Source organism: Heteronotia binoei, chromosome 3 (genome assembly GCF_032191835.1).
Source record: "Heteronotia binoei isolate CCM8104 ecotype False Entrance Well chromosome 3, APGP_CSIRO_Hbin_v1, whole genome shotgun sequence".
NCBI lineage: Eukaryota > Metazoa > Chordata > Lepidosauria > Squamata > Gekkonidae > Heteronotia > Heteronotia binoei.
Window position 1 is genome coordinate 170932831 of NC_083225.1, and position 23802 is coordinate 170956632.

At 44.5% G+C, this 23802-nt stretch overlaps 1 protein-coding gene across 1 annotated transcript; it reads left to right on the top strand.

The window, feature by feature from the left end:
- The first annotated feature begins 7024 nt into the window (after positions 1-7024).
- Positions 7025-23685, top strand: LOC132568764 (interstitial collagenase-like). The gene is made up of 9 exons (XM_060234888.1): positions 7025-7265; positions 8126-8274; positions 8364-8492; positions 13326-13487; positions 15437-15554; positions 18424-18557; positions 21493-21652; positions 22683-22786; positions 23375-23685. The coding sequence occupies exons 1-9, from the start codon at positions 7114-7116 to the stop codon at positions 23476-23478; spliced, it is 1212 nt and encodes a 403-aa protein (XP_060090871.1). The 5' UTR covers positions 7025-7113; the 3' UTR covers positions 23479-23685.
- Positions 23686-23802: the final 117 nt, after the last annotated feature.

Sequence of the window (23802 nt, forward strand, 5' to 3'; positions counted from 1 at the left end):
CTTAACACCAGGTCAGTGAGGGAGTGATAAAACAAGAGTTACAGTTCACAGATAAGGCTAATCCTTAGGCAAGTTTTTTGTAATATAAATTAGAAAAAGTGGGGGAGGGGAAGCAATTATGACAATTGGGGTAGCATTGACTTGGGGGCTAACCATTATATTGCACTGAGAACATAAGAACATAAGAGATGCCATGCTGGATCAGGCCAATGGATCATCCAGTCCAACTCTCTGTCAAACAGTGGCCAAAAAACCCAGGTGCCATCAGGAGGTCCACCAGCAGAGCCAGGACACTAGAACCCCTCCCAAAGTTGCCCCCCCAAGCACCAAGAATACAGAGCATCACTTGCCCCAGTCAGAGTTCCATCTATACTTCGTGGCTAATAGCCACTGATGGACCTCTGGCTCCAGATGTTTATCCAGTTCCCTCTTGAAGCTGCCATGCTTATAGCTGCTATCACCTCCTGTGACAGTTAATTCCCTTTGGGTGAAGAAGTACTTCCTTTTATCCATTCTAACCTGACTGCTCAGCAATTTCATTGAGCGCTCATGAGTTCTTGTATTGTGAGAAAGGGGAAAAAAGTACTTCTTTCTCTACATTCTCTATCCCACAGAGGAAAGAGCACATGGTCGTGGTGGTTAAAGGGTTATTTAATTAGAAAATAGTGGCAATTTACAGTACAATCCTAAAGAGACTTACTCCAGTCTAAGCCCATTAAAATGAATAGGCTTAGACTGGTGTAACTCTCTTTAGGATTACACTGTTACATGCCTAGTATTTCTCCAGTTTATTTACTGGACAGAAAGGGAAAAATACTGGAATATTCAAGTGGATACACCTGTCAACTGTACCCAGAAGTGATGTCTCACTGTCACTCTGATGATTTCAGGTGCATTTTCTGCCTGCCACCCTACTGAGTGACAAGGGCTGCCACAGGGAACCCTGCCTCCTGGCACTGTAGTGTCAACCCACATACCTGGGAAGCACAGAGCTCTCAGAACATGGCTTTGAACCTACCCAGTGATCTTCCTGGGAGAACATAAGAGAAGCCATGTTGGATCAGGCCAACGGCCCATCCAGTCCAACACTCTGTGTCACACGGTGGCAAAAAAATGTATATATACACACACACTGTGGCTAATAGCCACTGATGGACCTGTGCTCCATATTTTTATCTAAACCCCTCTTGAAGGTGGCTATACTTGTGGCCGCCACCACCTCCTGTGGCAGTGAATTCCACATGTTAATCACCCTTTGGGTGAAGAAGTACTTTCTTTTATCTGTTTTAACCTGTCTGCTCAGCAATTTCATCGAATGCCCACAAGTTCTTGTATTGTGAGAAAGGGAGAAAAGTACTTCTTTCTCTACTTTCTCCATCCCATGCAATATCTTGTAAACCTCTATCATGTCACCCCTCAGTCGACGTTTCTCCAAGCTAAAGAGTCCCAAGCGTTTCAACCTTTCTTCATAGGGAAAGTGCTCCAGCCCTTTAATCATCCTAGTTGCCCTTTTCTGGACTTTCTCCAATGCTATAATATCCTTTTTGAGGTGCAGCGACCAAAACTGCACACAGTACTCCAAATGCGACCACACCATCGATTTATACAGGGGCATTATGATACTGGCTGATTTGTTTTCAGTTCCCTTCCTAATAATACCCAGCATGGCGTTGGCCTTTTTTATTGCAAACGCACACTGTCTTGACATTTTCAGTGAGTTATCTACCACGACCCCAAGATCTCTCTCTTGGTCAGTCTCTGCCAGTTCACACCCCATCAACTTGTATTTGTAGCTGGGATTCTTCGCCCCAATGTGCATTACTTTGCACTTGGCCACATTGAACCGCATATGCCACATTGACGCCCACTCACCCAGCCTCAACAGATCCCTTTGGAGTGCCTCACAATCCTCTCTGGTTCTCACCACCCTGAACAATTTAGTGTCAACCGCAAACTTGGCCACTTCACTGCTTACTCCCAACTCTAAATCATTTATGAACAAGTTAAAGAGCATGGGGCCCAGTACCGAGCCCTGTGGCACCCCACTGCTTACCGTCCTCCACTGCGAACACTGCCCATTTATACTCACTCTCTGCTTCCTATTACTTAGCCAGTTTTTGATCCATAAGAGGACCTGTCCTTTTACTCCACGACTCTCAAGCTTTCTAAGGAGCCTTTGATGAGGAACTTTATCAAAAGCTTTCTGGAAGTCAAGGTAAACAACATCTATCGGGTCTCCTTTGTCCACATGTTTGTTCACCCCCTCAAAGAAATGTAACAGGTTAGTAAGGCAAGATCTTCCCTTGCAGAACCCATTCTGAGTCTTCCTCAATAACCCATGTTCATCAATGTGCCTACTCATTCTGTCCTTGATAATGGTTTCTTCCAACTTTCCCGGTATTGAAGTCAAACTGACTGGCCTGTAATTTCCCGGATCTCCTCTGGAACCCTTTTTAAAGATGGGGGTGACATTTGCTACCTTCCAGTCCTCAGGAACGGAGGCAGATTTCAATGAAAGATTACTGATTTTTGTTAGCAGATCCACAAGTTCAACTTTGAGTTCTTTCAGAACTCTCGGATGTATGCCATCCGGACCCGGTGACTTATTAGTTTTTAATTTGTCTATCAGTTGTAGGACCTCCTCTTTTGTCACCTCAATCTGACTCAGGTCTTTCAACACCCCTTTTAAAATTAGTGGTTCTGGGGCGGGCAAAAAGTTCTCGTCTTCCACAGTGAAGACGGAGGCAAAAAATTCATTTAGCTTTTCAGCCATTTCCCTATCCTCCTTCAGTAATTCTTTTACCCCATGGTCATCCAAGGGCCCCACTGCCTCCCTGGCTGGTTTCCTACTTCTAATATATTTGAAGAAATTTTTATTGTTGGTCTTTATGTTTTTTGCAATATGCTCCTCATAGTCCCTTTTTGCCTGCCTAATCACAGTCTTGCATTTGATTTGCCACAGCCTGTGTTCCCTTTTACTAATCTCACTTGGACTGGTTTTCCATCACTTAAAGGAGTCCTTCTTACCTTTTACAGCTTCCATTACTTTGTTTGTTAACCATGCAGGCCTTTTCTTATGCCTGTTTGTGCCTTTCCTAACTTGTGGTATGTATTTTATCTGAGCTTCTAGGATTATAGTTTTAAATAGTCTCCAAGCTTCCCCAAGGGTTTTGACCGTATGTACCTTTCCTTTCAGTTTCCTCCTCACATGCCTCCTCATCTCAGTGTATTTACCCCTTTTAAAGTTAAACGTGGTTGTGGCGGTCTTTTTGGACAACTCCCTATTTATACAAACGGTGAAATCAATAACATTATGGTCACTGCTCCCAAGTGGCGCAATCACTTTTACATCTCTCACCAAGTCTTGGGCATTACTTAGGACCAAATCCAGGATCGCCCCACCCCTGGTCGGTTCTGAGACCATCTGCTCCATAGCACAGTCATTGAGAGCATCAAGAAACTCAGTCTTTCTCTCGACCAGAAAACATATTGACCCAATCAAGAAACTTAACATGTCCTTTCAGGTTGTTTCAAACACCCAAATCTGGGGGGAAATCTGGCAGGAGAGAGAATTTTGCAAGCATCCCAACTGATTACAAAGTGCTTTCACAGGATGTGAACCCTCTTCCTTTCTAAAAGCTGTAGGAGATGGTGAAAAAGAGCCATTCTGTCATGGTTGCTCAATGAGGAAATCTTTCATGTCCTCTGAGGCTAGTCAGAGGATGTTATAGGAGATGAGTCAGACCAGAAAGAAACACTCAGGTGCTATATAAGCTGAGGATGAACTAAAGAGAAAGTTAAGCAAGGGAATAAAGATTGCCGAAGTAGCGAGACCCATCAGTAAGCGTAAAGATGGAAAGATTTCAACTTCTTCTATTCCTGCTGCTCAGTTCCACGTATTCTACTGCTTTCCCAGTGGATGCTAACAGCAAAAGTGGAGATACGCAACTCGTTGAGGTAAATATGAACTCTGAGTGACTGAAATTTTGACTGAACAAAAATGCTTTTTCCTGTGCAACCACTGTGTTCCACACCAAAACTTTTAAAGGCAGCCTTTGGAGCCTTCAGTAGTCTAGCTAGAGGCAGGAATCTCCTGCAGATCTGATCAATAAGGTTTCAGTTGGCTGCTCTAATCATTTTGGTGTTTGAAGCTTTCTGTGATTTGTAGGTTTTTAATCTATTGCCCATATTTGGCCCCAGTAGATGGGCATAGATAGATGGATAGATAGATAGATGGATGGATAGATAGATAGATAGATAGATAGATAGATAGATAGATAGATAGATAGATAGATAGATAGATAGATAGATAGATAGATAGATAGATAGATAGCAATAAAACGTGACTTTCAAGTAGGCATTTCCAGAGCCAGACCACCCATAAGGTCATCACGGCAACTGTATTCTGTAGATCAGTTGTAATTCCAGGAAACCCCCAGCCCCACTTGGAGGTTGGCAACCAACACATCAAGCCAGCCCTCCCCCACAGTGGTGGCAGATGCAGTAAGCAGCACTACCACCCAGCAAAGAAAGGGGGCACTGCTGCACCCAGCCTGCCTGCCTGGTTGGCTGGCTCACCCTTTCTCATTTGGGGAGATGGGACCCACCTGCTCACCTGTGGCCAAGCCAGGCTGTCTAGCTGGACAGAGATGCTGGCTGATCCTCCTTCACCTGGAGAGGAGTTACTGATGCCTGGTCCAGCCATGCGTAGCTGGCTGGCTCACTGACCTGGCTGGCTCACTGACCTCCCCTCCTTGGAGAGACAGTGGGCTAGGGGTGCTGTTCCCCTCCTTGGAGAGCCAGTTTGGTGTGGAGAGCCAGTTTGGTGTAGTGGTTAAGTGTGCGGACTCTTATCTGGGAGAACCGGGTTTGATTCCCCACTCCTCCACTTGCACCTGCTGGCATGGCCTTGGGTCAGCCATAGCTCTGGCAGAGGTTGTCCTTGAAAGGGCAGCTGCTGTGAGAGCCCTCTCCAGCCCCACCCACCTCACAGGGTGTCTGTTGTGGGGGAGGAAGGTAAAGGAGATTGTGAGCCGCTCTGAGACTCTTCGGAGTGGAGGGTGGGATATAAATCCAATATCTTCATCTTCATCTTCTTCACCTGTCTGCTTCTGAGGCCAAGCTTGCTGCAGAGCAGGGCTGTTTGCAGTTAAGTCATATAGCCCCAGTGTCACCACCACCCAACAGAGAAGAGGGTGGTCTGGTTGGGGCAGCTTCCCTGCAGCACAGGAGTAGATGGACGAGGTCATGAAACTGTCATACACTGAATCAGGCCATTGGTCCGTCAAGACTGGTACTCTTGTGGGAAATGATGTAATCTCCTCTACTGCTATTTTTAAAGATTGGCCATATTTTTGAAAGGTTGGTTTAGGTATGACTGAACAGTAATCCCTCCCCATTACCCCCTCTGCTTGGATGCTTGTGTTTGGTTCTTTCTTTAACCTATAACTATCTCATTGTTCTTTGCATGATTTATTTTTGTATTTTATTGTATGTAAATTCTGCTGACATTGCTTTTGAGCTGTTTTTACTTACAATGGAGTGCAAGTAAGAACTTCTCAATGAAAGTGTAAGAGGAGTTTTTAAAAAAAATATTGGTATTGTCTACTCAGACTGGCAGCAGCTCTTCAGCTGAGATCTTTTACATTGCCTGCACCGCCTAATCCTTTTTAGCTGGAGATGCTGGGGATTGAAACTGATGCTCTATCACCGATATTATTTCCAGGTCTTTCAGTCACCACCTTCTTTTAAAAACTTCATAATCTCCTGTTTGGCAACTTGCAAATGGAGTTTCAGCAGCTTGCAACATTTGCTCTTTGGAACCCTGAAGGCCCTTGGAAGTTCATCAGGAGGTCCTCAATTAGAAGATAAATAATAGCTGACAGGCTTTCCAATTTGCTCACTGCAGCTGATGTTCACCAGAATGTGTTGGGTGTATTGTAGAGTCCATGGTCAATTAGTATGTTGCTATGGTGTGTTCAGTAGACTTGGTTTGAACATTGTGTAGACTGAATGCCCTAAATCCTTTGTGTGGGATTCCTTGGTAGCCATTTTACTGCAAAGGAAAAGGGGTTGCCAAATTCAGGTTGGGAATTTCCTGGTGATTTGGGAGTGGAGCCTGAGGTAGGTGGGGCTTGGGGAGGGGAGGGGCCTCACCAGGGTATAATGCCATGAAGTTCATGCTCCAAAGCAGTCATTTTGTCCAGAGGAACTGATCCCCATACTCTGGAGGTTACTTGCAATTCTATGAGATTTCCAGGCCCCACTCAGAGATTAGCAACCAAGTGAGAAACATGGATAAAAAAGAAATGAAAAAGCAAACACTTCCATGTGAACAAAACCTCAAAACAAAATTAGAAAACATGTACTATATTCGACAAATTTTAAAATATTTAAACAATATTATAGAATAAATCAGTATCTACACCCTTCTACCAAAATTATGCAAGAAGAGACACAATAAAGTCCAAGTGAGACCAGAACAGAGAATCCAATAAAGTGCAATTAATTCCTTAAAGTTTAAGCCAACAATGCTGTCTCAATAGATGAATGCCCTCTGTTCCATAAATTGTAGTATGGAGTACCAGTTAGTACATTTCCTGCATTCTTGGTTTCAGTACAACTTGGTTCCAGCAACGGGGGTAGACTGGTGATATTCTACACCACATTTCTCTGAAGCTTTATCCTAGCTAAATCCAAGCTGAAATTCATGTTGAATTTGTAACCATTTGGAAGAATTCAGTGTATCCAAGTGTCTTAGAAGGGAATATTTATTGACTACCGGAAAGAATTTCAATATCACCTAAAAATATTACCTAAAACAAAAGTCTAGATCACCACCTAGTGGTGCATAATACTAAAAGAGCTAGAACTTCCAGCTGCCAGACAATCTTTGGGTCCCCTGGCTATACTACATACAATGCCATACAATAATTAATTAATTAATCATTTAAAAATCCTAGATCCCTTGTTATAGTTATCTCATTATTTATATCCAATATTTGTTTGTTTTTCTTCTAGAAATATTTAAAAGAATTCTACAGTCCTGAAGGGGAGCCTGTTCCCCAGTCAAAGTCAAAAGATTTTAATTCCGTGACTGAAAAGCTGAAAAAAATGCAAGAGTTTTTTGGTCTGGAAGTGACTGGGAAGGTGGATGATGAAACATTGGAAGTAATGAAGAAGCCCAGGTGTGGTGTACCTGACCTGGGTGGATTTACCCTCACAGAGGGAAACCCTAAGTGGGACAAAACCCATCTGACATACAGGTAAAGTAGATTTTTGTCAGGTATGAGAGGCTTAAGGCACTACTGTGCCTTAGGGCATTTAAAGCATCTTATCCTCAATGTGCCGACTTATGAGGAAGCCCCATTCATATTTATGGTCTGCAATTCTATACAGTTCTGTGTATACCCAAACACAAGTTTGGTGTAGAGATTGAGAGTGGTGGCCTCAAGTCTGGGAGAACTGCCTTTGATTCCCCACTCCTTCACATGCAGCCAGCTGGGTGACCATGGGTCGGTCACAAGTTCCCTCAGAGCTGTTCTCTCAAGAGGAGTTCTTTCAGAGCTCTCTCAGTCCCACATACCTCACAGGGTGTTTTTTGTGGGGAGAGGAAGGGAAGGAGATTGTAAGCCACTCTGAGACTCTTGAGTGAAGGGCAGGTATAAATCCAACTCCTCCTCCTCTTCCTTCATGCCTGCTTAACTTTTCAGGAGATTGGACTGTACCTGTTTTAGAATGACGCTTGGTGGTCACAGTCTGGACTTCCACACCTCAGGATTTCCATCTAAGCAGAATTTCTGACTCTTTCTAATAGCACATAGCACAGTCCAGCACATCTTCTGTAACTTCAGGGGAGCAGGCCGGTATACAGCCAATCCAGCGGTTTTTTAAAGCAGGAATGCCCAGGAATGCAGTTCCAACTGGCTTGGTGTCAGGGAGTGTGGCCTAATATGCAAATGAGTTCCTGCTGAGCTTTTTTTAACAAAAACCCTGTGTGAAACGATGGTGATGTCAGGGGGATGTGGCCTAATATGGAAATGAGTTCCTGCTGAGCTTTTTCTACAAAAAAGTCCTGGCCAATACAATAATCTGATTGACTTGAATTTCATATATAATTTTAAAGGATTGTGAATTACACACCAGATTTAAATCAAAAATTAACGCAAAGAGCAATCCAGAAAGCATTCGAAGTTTGGAGCAACGTGTCACCCCTGACATTCGAAGAAAAGGCGAATGGCATCCAAGATATAATGATCTCCTTTAACAGAGGAGGTAACTTATCTTTACTTCTGTCGAGTTAATGTTTTCCCTAAGTATAAAGAAATTTGTGTGACTGAATTCATTCACTCTTCTTCATTCAGATCATGGTGATAACTCTCCTTTTGATGGACCCAGTGGGGTACTGGCTCATGCTTTCCAACCTGGGCCATATATAGGTGGAGATGCCCATTTTGATGACGATGAACTGTGGACTATAGAAGGCACAAGAGGTACACCTAAATAATGTATATGTACAGGGCTTTTTTTGAGCAGGACCTCACAGGAATGCAGTTCCAGCTGGCTTGGCATCAGGGGGTGTGGCCTAATATGCAAACATGTTCCTGCTGGGCTTTTTCTACAAAAAAGAGCCCTGTATACATTGATATCTTTAGACTGAAGCTGTCCCCCTCTCTAGAGAGCCAGTTTGGTGTAGTAGTGAAGTGCACAGACTCTTATCTGGGAGAACCAGTTTGATTCCCCACTCTTCTGCATGCACCTGCTGGTATGACCTTGAGTCAGTTACAAGTTCTAGCAGAACTGTTCCTCTCAAGAGCAGTTTCTGTTAGAGCTCTCTCAGTTCCACTTGCCTCACAGAAGTAGAAGAAGGGAAGGGAAGGGAAGGGAAGGGAAGGGAAGGGAAGGGAAGGGAAGGGAAGGGAAGGGAAGGGAAGGGAGGGGAGGAAAAGGGAAAGGAGATTGTAAGTCACTCTGAGACTTCTTCAGGTAGTGAATGGCAGGATAAAAATCCAATCTATTTTCTTCTATTAATGATTAATTTTTATTTTTTTTCAAAAAGGGGGGTTACAGATGGAAAAAAGAGGAAGAGGAAGGGGAAAGTATAAATTCATCAATAATTTTCAAATGTTATGAATATTTACATACAACAAGTAAAATCAGGTATAGTCAACTGTATTAGTAAAATACATAATTCACATATAAAAGCAGATAATAAAACATCGCTATTACAGTATTTTGAGATGGGTTCTCTCTTTAAAAGAATAGACAAAAAATTTATTGGTTGTGATATTCTATTAACAATAAAAATGTTACATCTTTTGTAGTTAGACACATTTCTGTACTAAATTTAAACCATTCTGAAAAACCTTGATATTAATTATTTAATAATTTCAAATGTAAGATCAAATAATAAAACATCATTGTTACATTTTTGAGGTTAATTATCTTTTTAAAAGAATAAGAACTTTATTTCTTGCAATATCCTATTCACAATAAAAAGATTACATCTTTTACCGTTAGATTTTAATGCTAAGTTTAAAAGCGGCATGCTGTCTCTGAATATATGGGCTCCATGTAGCCATCAGGGATTTATTTATTGTTCATTTAGCATATTTATAGGCCACTTCTGTCCTGTAACACAGGACTCAAAGCAGCTTATAACTCTGAAAGTCTTAGACAATCAAAAACACGAATATAACTATTAACAATCCTAATACATCAGCTCCTCACACCCTATTGAGCCCCAAGCATTTTAACGTTTCTTCATAGGGATAGTGTTCTCTATGGTAAAATACAGGGCCGGATCTACAATTTTTTGAGGGGGGGGGGGCAAAATTAAAAAACAGTGCCCCTTAATTTTTTTCCTTATGTATATAATCAATGTTTTTTGATATAGATACTTAATAACTCCAGAGGCGCTGGCTACTGGACATATTGTGGGGGGGGGGGGGGGCAACGGCAAAGGCTTAAACTAAATTTTAGGAGACAAATCACATGTCGTAAGTTGGTTACCTAGTAAGAAGCAGAAAAATATGCTTCTGAATTTTTTTTTCTATCAGCATTAGGTGTGCTATAAAATGTAATGCCAGGTACCAGAGATAAAAATTTTATAAAGAACACAGAACCAGCAGTGCATCACTGGGATGATGCCCCCATGCTGCTTGAACTGGAGAGCAAACCCTTTCCCCAGCCTGCTGTCATGGTCAATACTCTGAGCTGGCACACTGCAAACTTCTCCCCCACCCCCACCCCCACCCCACATGGTTTACTCAGAGTGTCTCAGTGGCTTTCCAGGGTCTCAGGTTGAAATCGTTCTCATAAGTCACAGACTGTTCCTTTTAACTGGAGGCGCCTTGGGGGGGGGGAACTGAGATTCCCTGCATGCCCAGCAGAGGCTCTTCAACTGAGTCACAACCACTCTCTCCCAATTTACCGTATTTTTCGGTCCATAAGACGCTCTGGACCATAGGACGCACCTTTCTCCTGGGGGGCGATCCACTGCCTCCGCCTCTGATCCCAGCGCTTCCCCCGCACCTGCCTGCTTGGCTCCAGCTCTGCTTCCAGCAAGCGCTGAGATTGCTCCACGCTGCCCCCACCGCAAACCCAGCGCTTCGCGAGCGCCGGCTGCGGAGGGGGCAGCGTGCTTCCTCTGTGCCTGTCTGCCTGGCTCCAGCTCTGACGCTTACAGCAAGCACCAGGATCGCTCCCTCCGCCCTCCAATCCTGGCACTTGCTGTAAGCATCAGAGCTGGAGCCAGGCAGACAGGCACGGAGGAAGCACGCCGCCCCCTCCGCAGCCGGCGCTCGCAAAGCGCTGGGTTTGCAGTGGGGGCAGCGTGGAGCGATCCCAGCTCTTGCTGGAAGCAGAGCTGGAGCCAGGCAGGCAGGCGCGGGGGAAGTACCGGGATTGGAGGCGGAGGCAGCGGATCGCCCCCCCCCCTCGGAGGAAGGTACGTCCTATTGTCCCTTCGCTCCATAAGACGCACACACTTCCCCCCCCACTTTTTGGGGGGGAGTGCGTCTTATGGTCTGAAAAATACGGTAATTAGCCCAACAAAATAAACTGCTCACATCCCCCCAAAAAGAAGTGAAAGTGTCTTTAAAGTCAGAAAAAAGAAGTTCCACCTAGCAGAGCAAGCAAGCAAAATATTCAGATCTCAGAAGGAACATTCTCAGATCCCTCTTCACTGTCAATTATGTGCATTTATTGGGGGGGGGGGGGTGAGGGAGGAAGGGGAATGCTCTGCACAAGCCCAGGGAGGAGAAGGCACAGAAGGTTGAAGGCTGAGAGCCACCTCTAGTAGCATCTCTTTCTGGAGAGGAATAAAATGTTCTTCTAACTCTTTTGCAATGTAAAGTTACTTGGGGCAGAGAGAAGAAACCAGATACAGCCTTGCACAGTGCAAAATAGCTCTGCAGCCCACATGATAGGAAGGCTGGCTTCCAGTCTCGTTTGTGCAAACCTTCCACAGCCCCCTGGAACTCTGCTTCCAAGTGATGGGATGCAAGAACAAGAAAGGGGAGGCAATCGCTGATCACTTTCCCCATGGGCAGGAGCCCAGACTGCTGCAGTAGTTCAGGCAAAGAGCCCCTGTTGTGGTCGATTGATTGTCGCTCATTTGTCCCTGCCTCTCCTTCTTCACCCACCCCAGGCTGACTGCAGGAAGTTGTTTTTAAGTCTCCTAGCCAGCATCAAAACCCGATGAATTCCCATTACAAAACAGGCTTATAATTGAAACAGAAAAGGGGAGGAGGGTTTGAACTGAAGCTCCATTGCTCAAGTCAGGCACCAAAGACAGAGGTGGGGCTAAGGCGGGAGGGTCCAAGAAAGCCTTTACGGGTCTGTCTTTGCAAGGACTGTAGCAGAATCAGGGAAGGGGCGTCCTTTCTACTGCTTCAAAACACAATGCACACACACAAAGCCAGCTTTCCCTCTGCAAACAGCTGATGATTACTTAAGTTGAGCTGTAAACAGCCGCCCCTCAAGAAGATGCAAACTTTAACCTTACCTGGTGCTGGAGGGGGCAAGACCCAGCCTTTGAAAGTTGAGCCAGGGGTTTCCCTTCCCAGTCAGCTGGACCGGATGCAGCCACACCAGTTCTTTCTTTCCACAATGCAAATAGGGCAGTGTTTTTCTGGAACTGTGAAGAGCCAAGAGCAAGGCCAGCTGGTGTGGGTGCTGGGTGGAGGGCATGAAACATGAGCTGGGGCTCCCCTCCCCAGCCAGTTGGACCCTACCACACCACCCAGTCCTCCTTTCCACAGCTTTGCTGCCACGGCAAAAGTAATTGATCTGTGGAGCTGCTGGCTTGCTTCCCCCATCCGCTCCGCAGGGAGCGCCGCCTGGCGCAAGCACCCCCCTCTGCACCCCCCCCCCCGATCCGGCCCTGGTAAAATACCAGAGGTGATTGCTTGGAATTGATGTCACCAGAAGTTATTTCCTGGAAGTGATGTTTAGGTCTCAGATGCATCAGTCCCCTCCCCCTTTTCCCTCTTGCTGCTCAACAGAAGAAATGTGAGGGATGGGGCAACACTGGTGGGAGTTTGCCAACAATTAGTGACCAACCGGAAAGCTGAATTGTAACTATCCTATTTTTGAAAGTTAGAGTACGTCTCTAAGACAGTGGTCATCACCATATCCTGTGGCAAGGATTCCCATGTATGCTACGAAGAAGAACTGAAGTAATAGTCTGTTCTACCACCTCAAAAGAGAACCACTCATTCTGCAGTTCTCAGTCAGACGACCATTGGCCCACGCAGTTCCATATTGTTTGTTCTGCCCACTACACAATCTGCACAGTCTTAGGCTGGGGGAGGGGTGCTCTCTAACGTTCCTTTCTGATGCCAATGTCAATGCCTGAAGATTTAAGCCAATAAAAGCTAGTTACACAACTTATTCTTTCAGGCTTGGATCCTAAGCAAAGAGAACAGAGCAGTTCTTGAGGAGGGCAATTCTCCACCTTTCCCCTCCCATTGCAGTCTTCACACGGTGCCCTCAGGAACAGTGTCCAGACAAAGGGGGAGTCTGCAGCAGGAAGGGGAAGTCAGCACAATTCTCCCATTCCTCCTCCACATGCAGAAAATGCCACTCCTTTGGAGGAGGAAGTACTGTTGCTCTGGCAGAAAGGTATCTTAGGATAGAAACCTTTCAAAGCAATATAGAAACAAGTCCAATGAATGTAAGGATCCTAGTATCTTCCATTTTTTCTTGGACTGTGTCTTGAACTGGTCCCTTCCAGAATACTGGAGCGGCATGTCTTAGTTTGGTATTGCAGATGCTCGTTCTTCCTTTGATTTGAACACATGGCTTCTTTGTCTTGCTTTCAGGCACCAACCTGTTTCTTGTGGCCGCCCATGAGTTTGGACATTCCCTGGGTCTGTCTCACTCCACTGAAGCGGGAGCACTGATGTTCCCCACCTATGCTTACGTGGATCCTCGCTCATTCCAGCTTCCTCAAGATGACATCGATGGCATTCAAGCCATCTATGGTAAAGATGAATTTGGCTAAGGACACTTTTAAAGAGAAATTTCTTGTCAAATTTCATCACAGTTTACTTGCTTGCAATTTAATACGGCAAGGCAATGGATGTGTGGCTTAATACGTAAAGGAGTTCCTGCTACAAAAAAAAGCCCTGCAGGAAACTAAAATTATCAAGTGTACTTGGGAACAGATCAAGAGTGGCTTCCTCCTTTCCTTCGTGCTGTTTTCCTGAGGTGAAAAGGCCATGGGAGTCCTGTTTGCTTTGTGGCTCCATCTCTACTGATCAAAGCACAAAGTACCTCACAGTGGAGCAAATAGGCCCCTCTACAGCAAGGGATGAGCACGAACCAGCTCATGAGCCAAAATTTGGGCTGAACATGGGTTGGTTCAGGGCTTAGGAACCAATGTTTGGGAAAGACAGGCTCCCAAGACATTTACTGAACTCTGAGTTCCATTTAGCTGTTTGGTCTTACACCACAAACTCTGCTGGTTTAGGCTTCTTCATGCAGCCTTTTTAAATGGGCTGTGTGAGGGAGCCCAAGACAGCTGGGGCAGCAGGAAATAGGGAGTGAAATGCTGCCTGGGGGGCAATTCTCCCCCATATTTAACCCTCTAGTTTTGTCCCCCCCCCCCCTTCAAAGCGGCAAGGAGAAAAGCCAGAGAGTTAAATGAAGCAATCCTACCCTTTCTCCTGGCTACAGCTTGCAACTACTGGGAGAAAGGTGGAAGGAAAGCCTCTTCTCTGATGACCCCCCTTTCTCCTGGCCCCAGCTCACCACAGCTAGGGAAAAGGAGGAAGAGAAACCCTTTCCCAGGTGATCCTCCCTCTCTTTCTCCTGGCTGCGGTTCTCCACGGTCAAAAGAAAGGGGAATGGAAGTCTCTTCACAGGCGATTTCCCCCTCCTTTCTCCAAAGGAGGAACCAAACTTACCAGTTTGGTTTGTGTGAGGCCAATTCAGTTCAGGGTTTGGTTTGTGGGCTACCAAGGATCCCAAACCACCTTTTTTGATCCATGCCCATCCCTATCTGCAGCCATTTTGGTTTGGGAAAATGATGCAAGGTGAAGACTGAAGTCCCTAACACCCCCAACATACACGGACACACAAACACACAAATCATGTTTCTGAGCTGAATCCAACCCTGTCATGCTTGGGTATGTTAGTTTTCTGATGTCACATATATCTGTGACTCAAGGCAGATGTCATGTGAGTTCAACTTCTTGCTCTTCTGTCTCCCCTTTCCTCCCTTTCCCAAACTCTGTGGAAATTTCTGGAATTCTGAGAACATTGCATGAGCACCACCATAAAATTGCTGCCACAGGAACTGGAGCCAACCATACAAAAAATAATAATAGGGAGATTGCAAGATAAGTGTCCTTGTACAATGGAGACAGTTATTTTCAAACTGATGTTCCATGCAGACACAAAGGTGTTGCCTTCTGGGCCCTTCTGAAGCACCAATGATATGGCCATCTGACAGCAATGCTGATCCTGTGAACCTAGGGGGAGGTATTTGTGAATGTTCTGCATTGTACAGGGGGTTAGACTAGACCCTGGGGGTCCCTTCCAACTCTATGATTCTATATGGAGGAGAGCCAGAAGGACTCTATACTTTGGGGGAAGAAGGACATGGAAGCCAACCAAACTACAGTTTGTAGGAGATCAGTGGGACCTAACTTATCTCATACACCTCTTCGGAAGGGAAAATGGACAATCAAAAGTATAGTGCCCAGAGTTCCTTAGAGTAAAAACAGGATAAACGTTTGATTGGATTCTACAATATTTTGGTACCCACATATTGTTGAATAAAAAAATATTTTAAATAAATAAACTTAATAGCTGTTTGCATTGCAGCTGGTATGTCTCCCACCCACCCATGTGTCCTTTGTTCAGCTGCATTCCAGTTTCAGACCTGAAATTCCATAATTATATTATTTGTACTTTTCCTTCCCTTTAGGAAGATCACACAATGCACAACAACCAACTGGCCCCGTCTCACCAAAAGCTTGTAGCTCCAGAACAACGTTTGATGCTGCCACCACCTTACGTGGAGAAATCATGTTCTTTAAAGACAGGTAGGTTAGAAGGTGTCAGCTCTGTAGTTATCCTCAATGGAAGACACTCTCCAGATTGTAAGGATAAGGTCTTTTATTGATAGACAGAACACAGACACTTCCAGGGAAGTGTCAGAACTAAAGATCTCAGTACAGGTAACAGGTTATATATCTTATCTGGAACCCTTATTAGCTGTCACTCAAATTCAAGCTTCTAAAAGTGCACCTTGGCAAAATAACTTGGTTCTCACAGAAAAGTTATCCACCAATGGTTCACATGAATTGTGCCTCTCGATGTTGTAATAGTGTAATGTACTGGGATCGGCGCAGTAAGAGACCAGAGTCAGAGAGTGATTTCAGCAAGCTTTACTTCAGGAACACACACACACACACAGACTGAGCTCTGTTCAAACTTCCCGCTCCTTTATACAATTCTTCCCCCCTTCTGATTGGTCCTTAACTATCTACATGGATTGGCTATTTACAGGGCCCTAAGGGCCTATCAGGGTACAGTATGAGCCTGGATGTTGATTGGCTACTTATGTTTCAATCCTTCCCCTGATTGGGCATGCTTAGGCCTTCTCTGGAACCCTGGTGTGGAGTTCAAGCTCTAGCTTGTTCGGCTTCCCTCCAAAAGTAACAGTTCCCTCCAAAAGTAACAGTTCTCCCATTTGAGCCTAGGACACAACAAATAGAATGGCATTTTTACCCGAGGTATGAAAGAGATGTGGAAAGCTCGAAGAAGCTTGTGCAAAACAAGGCCTCCAGTTCGACCTTGTTCTTTCTGAACTGCTGGCTGCATATATTAAGAGACATTGATCAATTTCATATTTATTTCACCTGGATTCTTGTGGATGAACTTAGCATTGATTTGCTGCAAATGTTGGACTGATTCTCGGTGAATACATTACTTGCTTGTTATAGAGGACTGATTGTATGGTCTATTATGAATCAAGATATACATTTGTATTCATTTATTATTTATTGATTTGTTTCTTTGTTGTAGGGAGGCTGGTTTTTACGGAAACCTTAGTGCTTTGGATTCCTCTGCCTATTTTGCCATGATTTTCTGCATGGGTTTCCCCAATCCTTAGGTGGGGGCAGGGAATCCCTTGGTTTAGAGGCCCTCTCCCTGCTTCAGGGCCATTAGAAAGTGGGGGAGAGGGAAATATCTGCTGGGCACTCCATTATTCCTTATGGAGACTGATTCTCATAGGGTATAATGGAGAATTGATCTGGGGGGGCCTGTTCTTTGAGATAGATTCTGGTGCCTCTCTTCAAAACACCCTCCAAGTTTCAAAAAGATTGGACCAGGGGGTCTAATTTTATGAGCTCCAAAAGAAGATGTCCCTATTCTTCATTATTTCCAAATGCAGAGAAGGCGTTTAAAAAGTGTGCAGTCCCTTTAAATGTGATGGCTAGAACTCCTTTCGAGTTTGTCACAACCTTGCTCCTGGCTCCGCCCCCAAAGTCCCCAGATATTTCTTGAATTGAATTTGGCAACCCTAGCATCGAGACAGGATTCTCTTGGTGAGTTTGCAGTAAGGATGGAAAGCATATGACCTGCTTGGTCTTCTAGGGGCCTGGAAGATGCCCTGGAAAAGAATCTAATAAGATGCCAGATAATTATTTTTGTAGTTAATGACAATGCTGTCCAGAGGAAGGGCGGCATGGTACTGCTTGAGGAAAGCAATGGCAAACCACCTCTGCTTCTCACTTGCCTTGAAAGCTCCTTGCTGTTGTGACTTGATGGCACATATGTATGTAATGACAATGCTGTTACATTCACAGCAGACCACAAACCCACTTCTCACCACAATCCAAAAGCATGCTGAAATTCTGCAGCAGTTCCACAAGAAGAAACAATTATCGATGGATGTTGCTGAGCTTTGCTTGCTGAAATGTTAACCCCAAACCCAGACATAGGCAGACTCATTTTTTGTGTAGAGTTTCTATTAAAGAGAAAAGATGTTTTTCCCTCTGGGCAGCTGGCTACCAGTATCACCCAGGGCTGCAAGCCTTGCACCAGCACATGCCTGGAGATTTCAGAAGCAGTGCCTTGAAACGGTGGAGTTTCAGGCGATGTGATGCCTGAATTTATCCATGAAAGAAAAATGGGGGTACAACATAATCCAATAAACTATCTTGCAGGCTTAGTGGGAAATCCTAAAGAGAGTTTCACCCATCTAAGCCCATTGACTTAAATTGACTAGCAAGTATGAAAGTCTGCTTAGGACTTTAGCACTGCTAAACTTTCTGTGAGTTCTTGGGGAACAATAGCTAAGATTTGCTCTTGAAGGCTAGCTAGATCAGAGGTAAGGAGATCCCTGCCTGGATCATCCTAGCATTTTTAAAAATCTAATAAGATGCCAGATAAAGGTCCTCACACGAGACAGAGGGTTCCCTTTAATTTTCATGACTAATGGCAATGCTGTCTGAGACAGGCAATGGCAAACCACCTCTGCTTGTGAGAGCCAGTTTGGCGTAGTGGTTAAGTGTGCGGCCTCTTATTTGGGAGAACCGGGTTTGATTCCCCACTCCTCCACTTGCACCTGCTGGCATGGCCTTGGGTCAGCCATAGCTATCGCAGGAATTGTCCTCGAAAGGGCTGGGCAGCTGCTGTGAAAACCCTCTCCGAACCACCCACCACACAGGGTGTTTGTTGTAGGGGGAGAAGATATAGGAGATTGTAAGCCACTCTGAGTCTCTGATTCAGAGAGAAGGGCAGGGAATAAATCTGCAGTCTTCTTCTTTGGTAATTTATGTAATTTGTTTCTTAATTGTTGTTCTGGTATTTTAAATCTGATCTTTTGTCACACACCTTGAGTCCACTTGTGTGAAGGGCAGGTTAAAAATAATTTCTAACACGCTATTTCTAATTTCAATGTAGGTTTTTCTGGCGCAAATCCCCTCACATACCAGAAGTAGAACTCAATTCCATTTCCCTCTTCTGGCCCACTCTGCCATCTGGAATAGATGCTGCCTATGAAAGTTATGAAAAAGATCAAGTTTTTCTTTTTAAAGGTAATCATTGGCAATTTTCAGATTTTGCTGCCATATAACATTGCTGGATTGAAGATCTGACATGTTGGCCCCTTTCACATTACTATTCTACTACTACTGTTCACACTACTGTTGGAGAGCCAGTTTGGTGTAGTGGCTAAGTGTGCGGACTCTTATCTGGGAGAACCGGGTTTGATTCCCCACTTCTCCACTTGCGGCTGCTGGCATGGCCTTGGGTCAGCCATAGCTCTGGCAGAGGTTGTCCTTGAAAGGGCAGCTGCTGTGAGAGCCCTCTCCAGCCCTACCCACCTCACAGGGTGTCTGTTGTGGGGGAGGAAGGTAAAGGAGATTGTGAGCAGCTCTGAGACTCTTCGGAGTGGAGGGCGGGATATAAATCCAATATCTTCTTCTTCTAAACTAGACATTATTCATTGTTGACTCAGTTTCAAGTAAAGTAATCCACGGATAGGGTGGTTCATACAGCAAACTTCATCCCGTTAATGAGCCGTCTGATAATCGCTATGGCCACTTCAAACTTGGCCACTTCCCTCACACACAGACCCTTTTTGCTACATGATCTTCCTCACTCCCCCCCCCCCACAAAAAACATTCTAAGCTGAGCACTACAGCACTAAATCAATATAGTTTCTCAACAGAGTCAAGGCATCTTAATGCTGCTGCCATGACACGGAAGTGCTGTACTGATTTAGTGTTATAGTGCTGCACTTAGAACATGTGGGGGGAAGTGCAAGGAAGATCGCACAGCAAAAAATGTTTGTGGGGGAGGGCTACATTGTAGGAAGCAGTACGGACATTTTAAACAGCACACCACAGAGATTCAGAAGTGTAAGAAAGAGGTGAAAAGAGAAGAAAGCAGTTTCCCTCCAAAACAGCTCAACCCTGCTTTGCCAACAAGACGCAAGCGGCTTAGCATGAGCAGATATATAAAATCTGTTAGCAATAGGGCTGCCGAGTCCAATTCAAGAAATATCTGGGGACTTTGGGGGTGGAGCCAGGAGACATTGGGGGTGGAGCCAGGAACAAGGGTGTGACAAGCATAATTGAACTCCAAGGGAGTTCTGGCCATCACATTTAAACGGACTGCACACCTTTTTAAATGTCTTCCTTCCATAGGAAATAATGAAGGATAGGGGTACCTTCTTTGGGGGCTCATAGAATTGGACCTCCTGGTCCAATCATTTTGAAACTTGTGGGGTTCTTTGGGGAGAGGCACTAGATACTATACTGAAAATTTGGTGCCTCTACCTCAAAAAACAGCTCCCCCGGAGCCCCCGAAACCTCCAGATCAATTCCCCATTATACCCTATGAGAATCAATCTCCACACAGGGAATAATGAAGTGCTCAGCAGATGTTCCTCCCCTCTCCCGGCCCCCCGTTTTCTGGTGACTCTGAAGTGAGGTATTGTCCTCTCTACTCACGAGTTGCAGCCAACTTCTTCCAAGTAACACAGACACCTGATCCCAAGAGGAAGCCTTTCCAATCAGAAACTGGAGCCTCTGGAGGGGGAAAAAATCACATGGTGGCTTTGGGGGTGGAGCTTTCCCCTCCCCCTGCCGGCCAGCTGACTGGGGGTGGGAAGGAGACTGGGAAAGCGGAAGAACCCCCACTGGGACCTGGGGATTGGCAAGCCTAGTTAGCAAGTGTGTTTGAACTGACACAGAGAATCCATTGGCAACCTTCTACTAAAACAGATTACAAAGGCTGCCTGACCACATACAATAACTGTTGCACTTTCAATCTACTTTCAATGCACTTTCCAACTGAAAGATGATTGGAAGTGCATTATTTAGTGTGTGTTATCAAGCCTGAAAGAGGCTGGAGAAATTAGCCATCGTTCCGAGTGACCAAGATGGAGCCCTTCCATGCAGTGAGGTTCAGTCTCTGACTGAGCTCACCATCTGGTAAGATTGCCTGGCTATGCCTGAAAACTACCGAGAGCTTAGGAGTGGGGAACAGGAGGGGGGAGAGAGAACTGGCATCATGTGTGCCATGACATTACTTCCAAGGAAGAAAAACAGGAATAATGATAAATTGTTCTAGGAATTGCCAGGGATTCTATAGTAAAATCACTGTGTTTCCTTCAATTCATAGAGTGACAGGAACATGACTTCTGGAGTTTCCCTAGAAGTTTCTAGCAGGAACTCCTTTGCATATTAGGCCACGCCCCCTAATGTAGCCAATCCTCCAAGAGCTTACAAGGCTCTTTTTTGTAAGCTCTTGGAGGATTGGCTACATCAGGGGGGGTGTCTAATATGCAAAGCAGCTCTTTCTAGAATTCCACCCCTGAAGGCTACCCATGGAAAGTCTCTCACCACAATGGGAAACCTGACAATCCAGCTATCCAATATGAGAGAAGAGCATGCCTGCCCCGATGTGCATGCTGTGGTTTGGACCCTTTAAGTGCAAGGCCAGAGAACACAGGACTGTTGGCTTGGTTTCAAGTAAAGTGATACAGGGATTGGGTGGTTCATACAGCAAACTTCATCCCATTAATGAGCCGTCTGTGAATCGCTATGGCCACTTCACACTGGGCCACTTCCCCCCACACACACCCTTTTTGCCTCATAATCTTCCTCACCTTTCTCCCAAACACATTCTAAGCTGAGCACTATAGCACTAAACCAATATACTTTCTCAATAGAGTAAAGCAGGCCTTGAATTCAGCAGGAGCTCACAGGAGTGCATCTCTTGAACCTTTCTGAGGGTTCCCCCTCTTCTTCCCCACCTACCTTGTCCATTGAATAGTAGGTGCATCTGCATAACAATCAGGAAAAAAACCTACCTGATTAGTCAGCTTCAATCCTGGCTTCTGTATTGACAAAAGATAGAAAACCAACTGAACAAACTACTTCTAGCAGACGTTTCCTACCAAACTCTCCCTTGTGCAGTCTGACGCACACCCAGCAGAAAAACATTTTTTACATTTCTTTTCAGGAGACAGATATTGGGCTCTAAATGCCTATGACATTGTGCGTGGCTATCCTAAAAGTATCACCCAGCTGGGCTTCCCCCGCCACGTTAAACAAATTGATGCTGCCTTCAGTGATCCAGAGACTGGGAAGACCTATTTCTTTGTAGGAGGCAAATATTGGAGGTACAGTGAAACATTCTACATTGAATAACATGTCATTCTAAGCGATTGTTATTTATTGAGGACAAAGCAACTGATGGTTTCCCCAAGATACTAGATTTTCCATCAATATTTCACTAATAGTCCATCAGTATTGCTTAGGTGTTTGTTCCAAGTGGTGTGGCCATGCCTTATTTTTACCCCCAGGCAAACTGAACCAGGGCAGATAACCTGAGGTTGCAAAAACAAGGAGCTCCTGTAATTTTCAAAACTGTGTTTTTATTTAACAATAAGTTAAATAAGAGCGTTAAACGTCACCATTTATATTCACTGGAAGATTGCCTGGTGAAGAACAAATTATCTCAAGTCTGATCCAGCATGGCTTCTCTTATGTTCTTATAGACAGCTTCAAGAGGGGATGAGATAAACATATGGAGCAGAAGTCCAACAGAGGCTATTAGTCACAAGGTATAGATGGTACTCTCTGTCTGGGGCAGTGATGTTCTGTATTCTTGGTGTTTTGAGAGGAACAGTGGGAGGGCTTGTGGAGTTCTAGCCCCACTGGTAGACCTCCTGATGGCACCTGAGTTTTGGCTACTGTGTGACACAGTGTTGGACTAAATGAGTCACTGGCCTGATCTAACATGACTTCTCTGATGTTAATATAAACTTCTTTGTTGTAGGCTCAGTGAGAAAGGCAGACTATAAATCAGAGGTGGCCAACAGTAGCTCTCCAGATGTTTTTTTGCCTACAACTCCCATCAGCCCCAGCCATTGGCCATGCTGGCTGGGGCTGATGGGAGTTGTAGGCAAAAAACATCTGGAGAGCTACCGTTGGCCACCCCTGCTATAAATAAATTTTTAAAAATGCCATTTTCAGGATGAAAAGCTCACTGAATTGTCTTTGCTTGTTATTCTGTTTAGGATGGTTCTGATTTCCACCACTGATTGAGATGACAATCAGATTTTCATATGGTTTCATTCTCTTCGTTACGACTGCAAAAAAATTCCTTTTTTGCAATCCTCTACAAATTGCAGTTATCTCCTTTTTCAGATATGATGAATACAGGCAATCCATGGAAGATGGATACCCCAGAAGCGTGGCTCAAGATTTCCAAGGAGTTGGCCCCAAAATTGATGCTGCTCTCAGGCATGAAGGTATATGGGGTTGTTTTGGGTTTTTTTACTGATTGATGCAATCTGTATTGTGCAATTGGGACTGATTTAGAATTCAGCATGCTTTAAAGAATCACATTATTAACCTTTCATAATTCAGATTAGAAAAGCGGTGAGGAACGTAAACTATGAAACATGAGTATGGAAAGGACAATCATTTTTCAAAGGACTCTCAGAGTACGAAGAATATTGGCAGTGTGTTTAAAGAACTTCCAGTCTGAATCTCCAAATTCAGCTGCAAAACCATATCACGCCCATCCCCATAACCAGTTGTTGCTTGTACATTTTTTAGTGCTTGAACATGTAAAGAATGAAGGAGCTATGTGGTTCTCCACACACTCAGGAAACATACAGTAGATACTTATATACTGTATATTGATGGTCCTTTGCTATTCCCAAAACATCCAAAAACTAAACTACACTAAGATCTGGTCTACTTCTACAATGTTATTTGTCTATGCAGCCTAAATCTATGGAATCAGAGCATCCATCTTTTGCTTTGTTTCCATGGAAGACTGGTCAAGAGGGAGAGACCTGTATAAATTTCCTTTATTTTTATTTCTCTTCTAGGGTACACCTATTTTTTCCAAGGAACAAAACAGATCCAGTTTGACCTTGATAGCGAAAGAATTGTCCGAGACAATCAAAGAACCAATGCCTGGCTGAACTGTTAAAGCATCTCTGCTCAATTCTACCTCGCATGCCTAATCTTTCTTTAGAGGCACGATAGTTCCTCTTTTTGTTGGGTGTTCAAAGATTACACCTGGCATTCTTCTCATACTCTACAGCAAGTTCCAGCTGAATTGGTGCTATAAAATGCTTTGGCGATACACTGCATTGTGACAAGGTTTATTCTGCTTGTTCCATAAAGTACTTTTTAAACATAGCTCTGTGTGTTTCTTCCATGATGAGTTCCTAGCAATGCTGTACAGCCAGGATTGTACCAGTCCACAATCTCCCCCCAGGCATACAATGAAAGAATTAAATAAATTCATGTT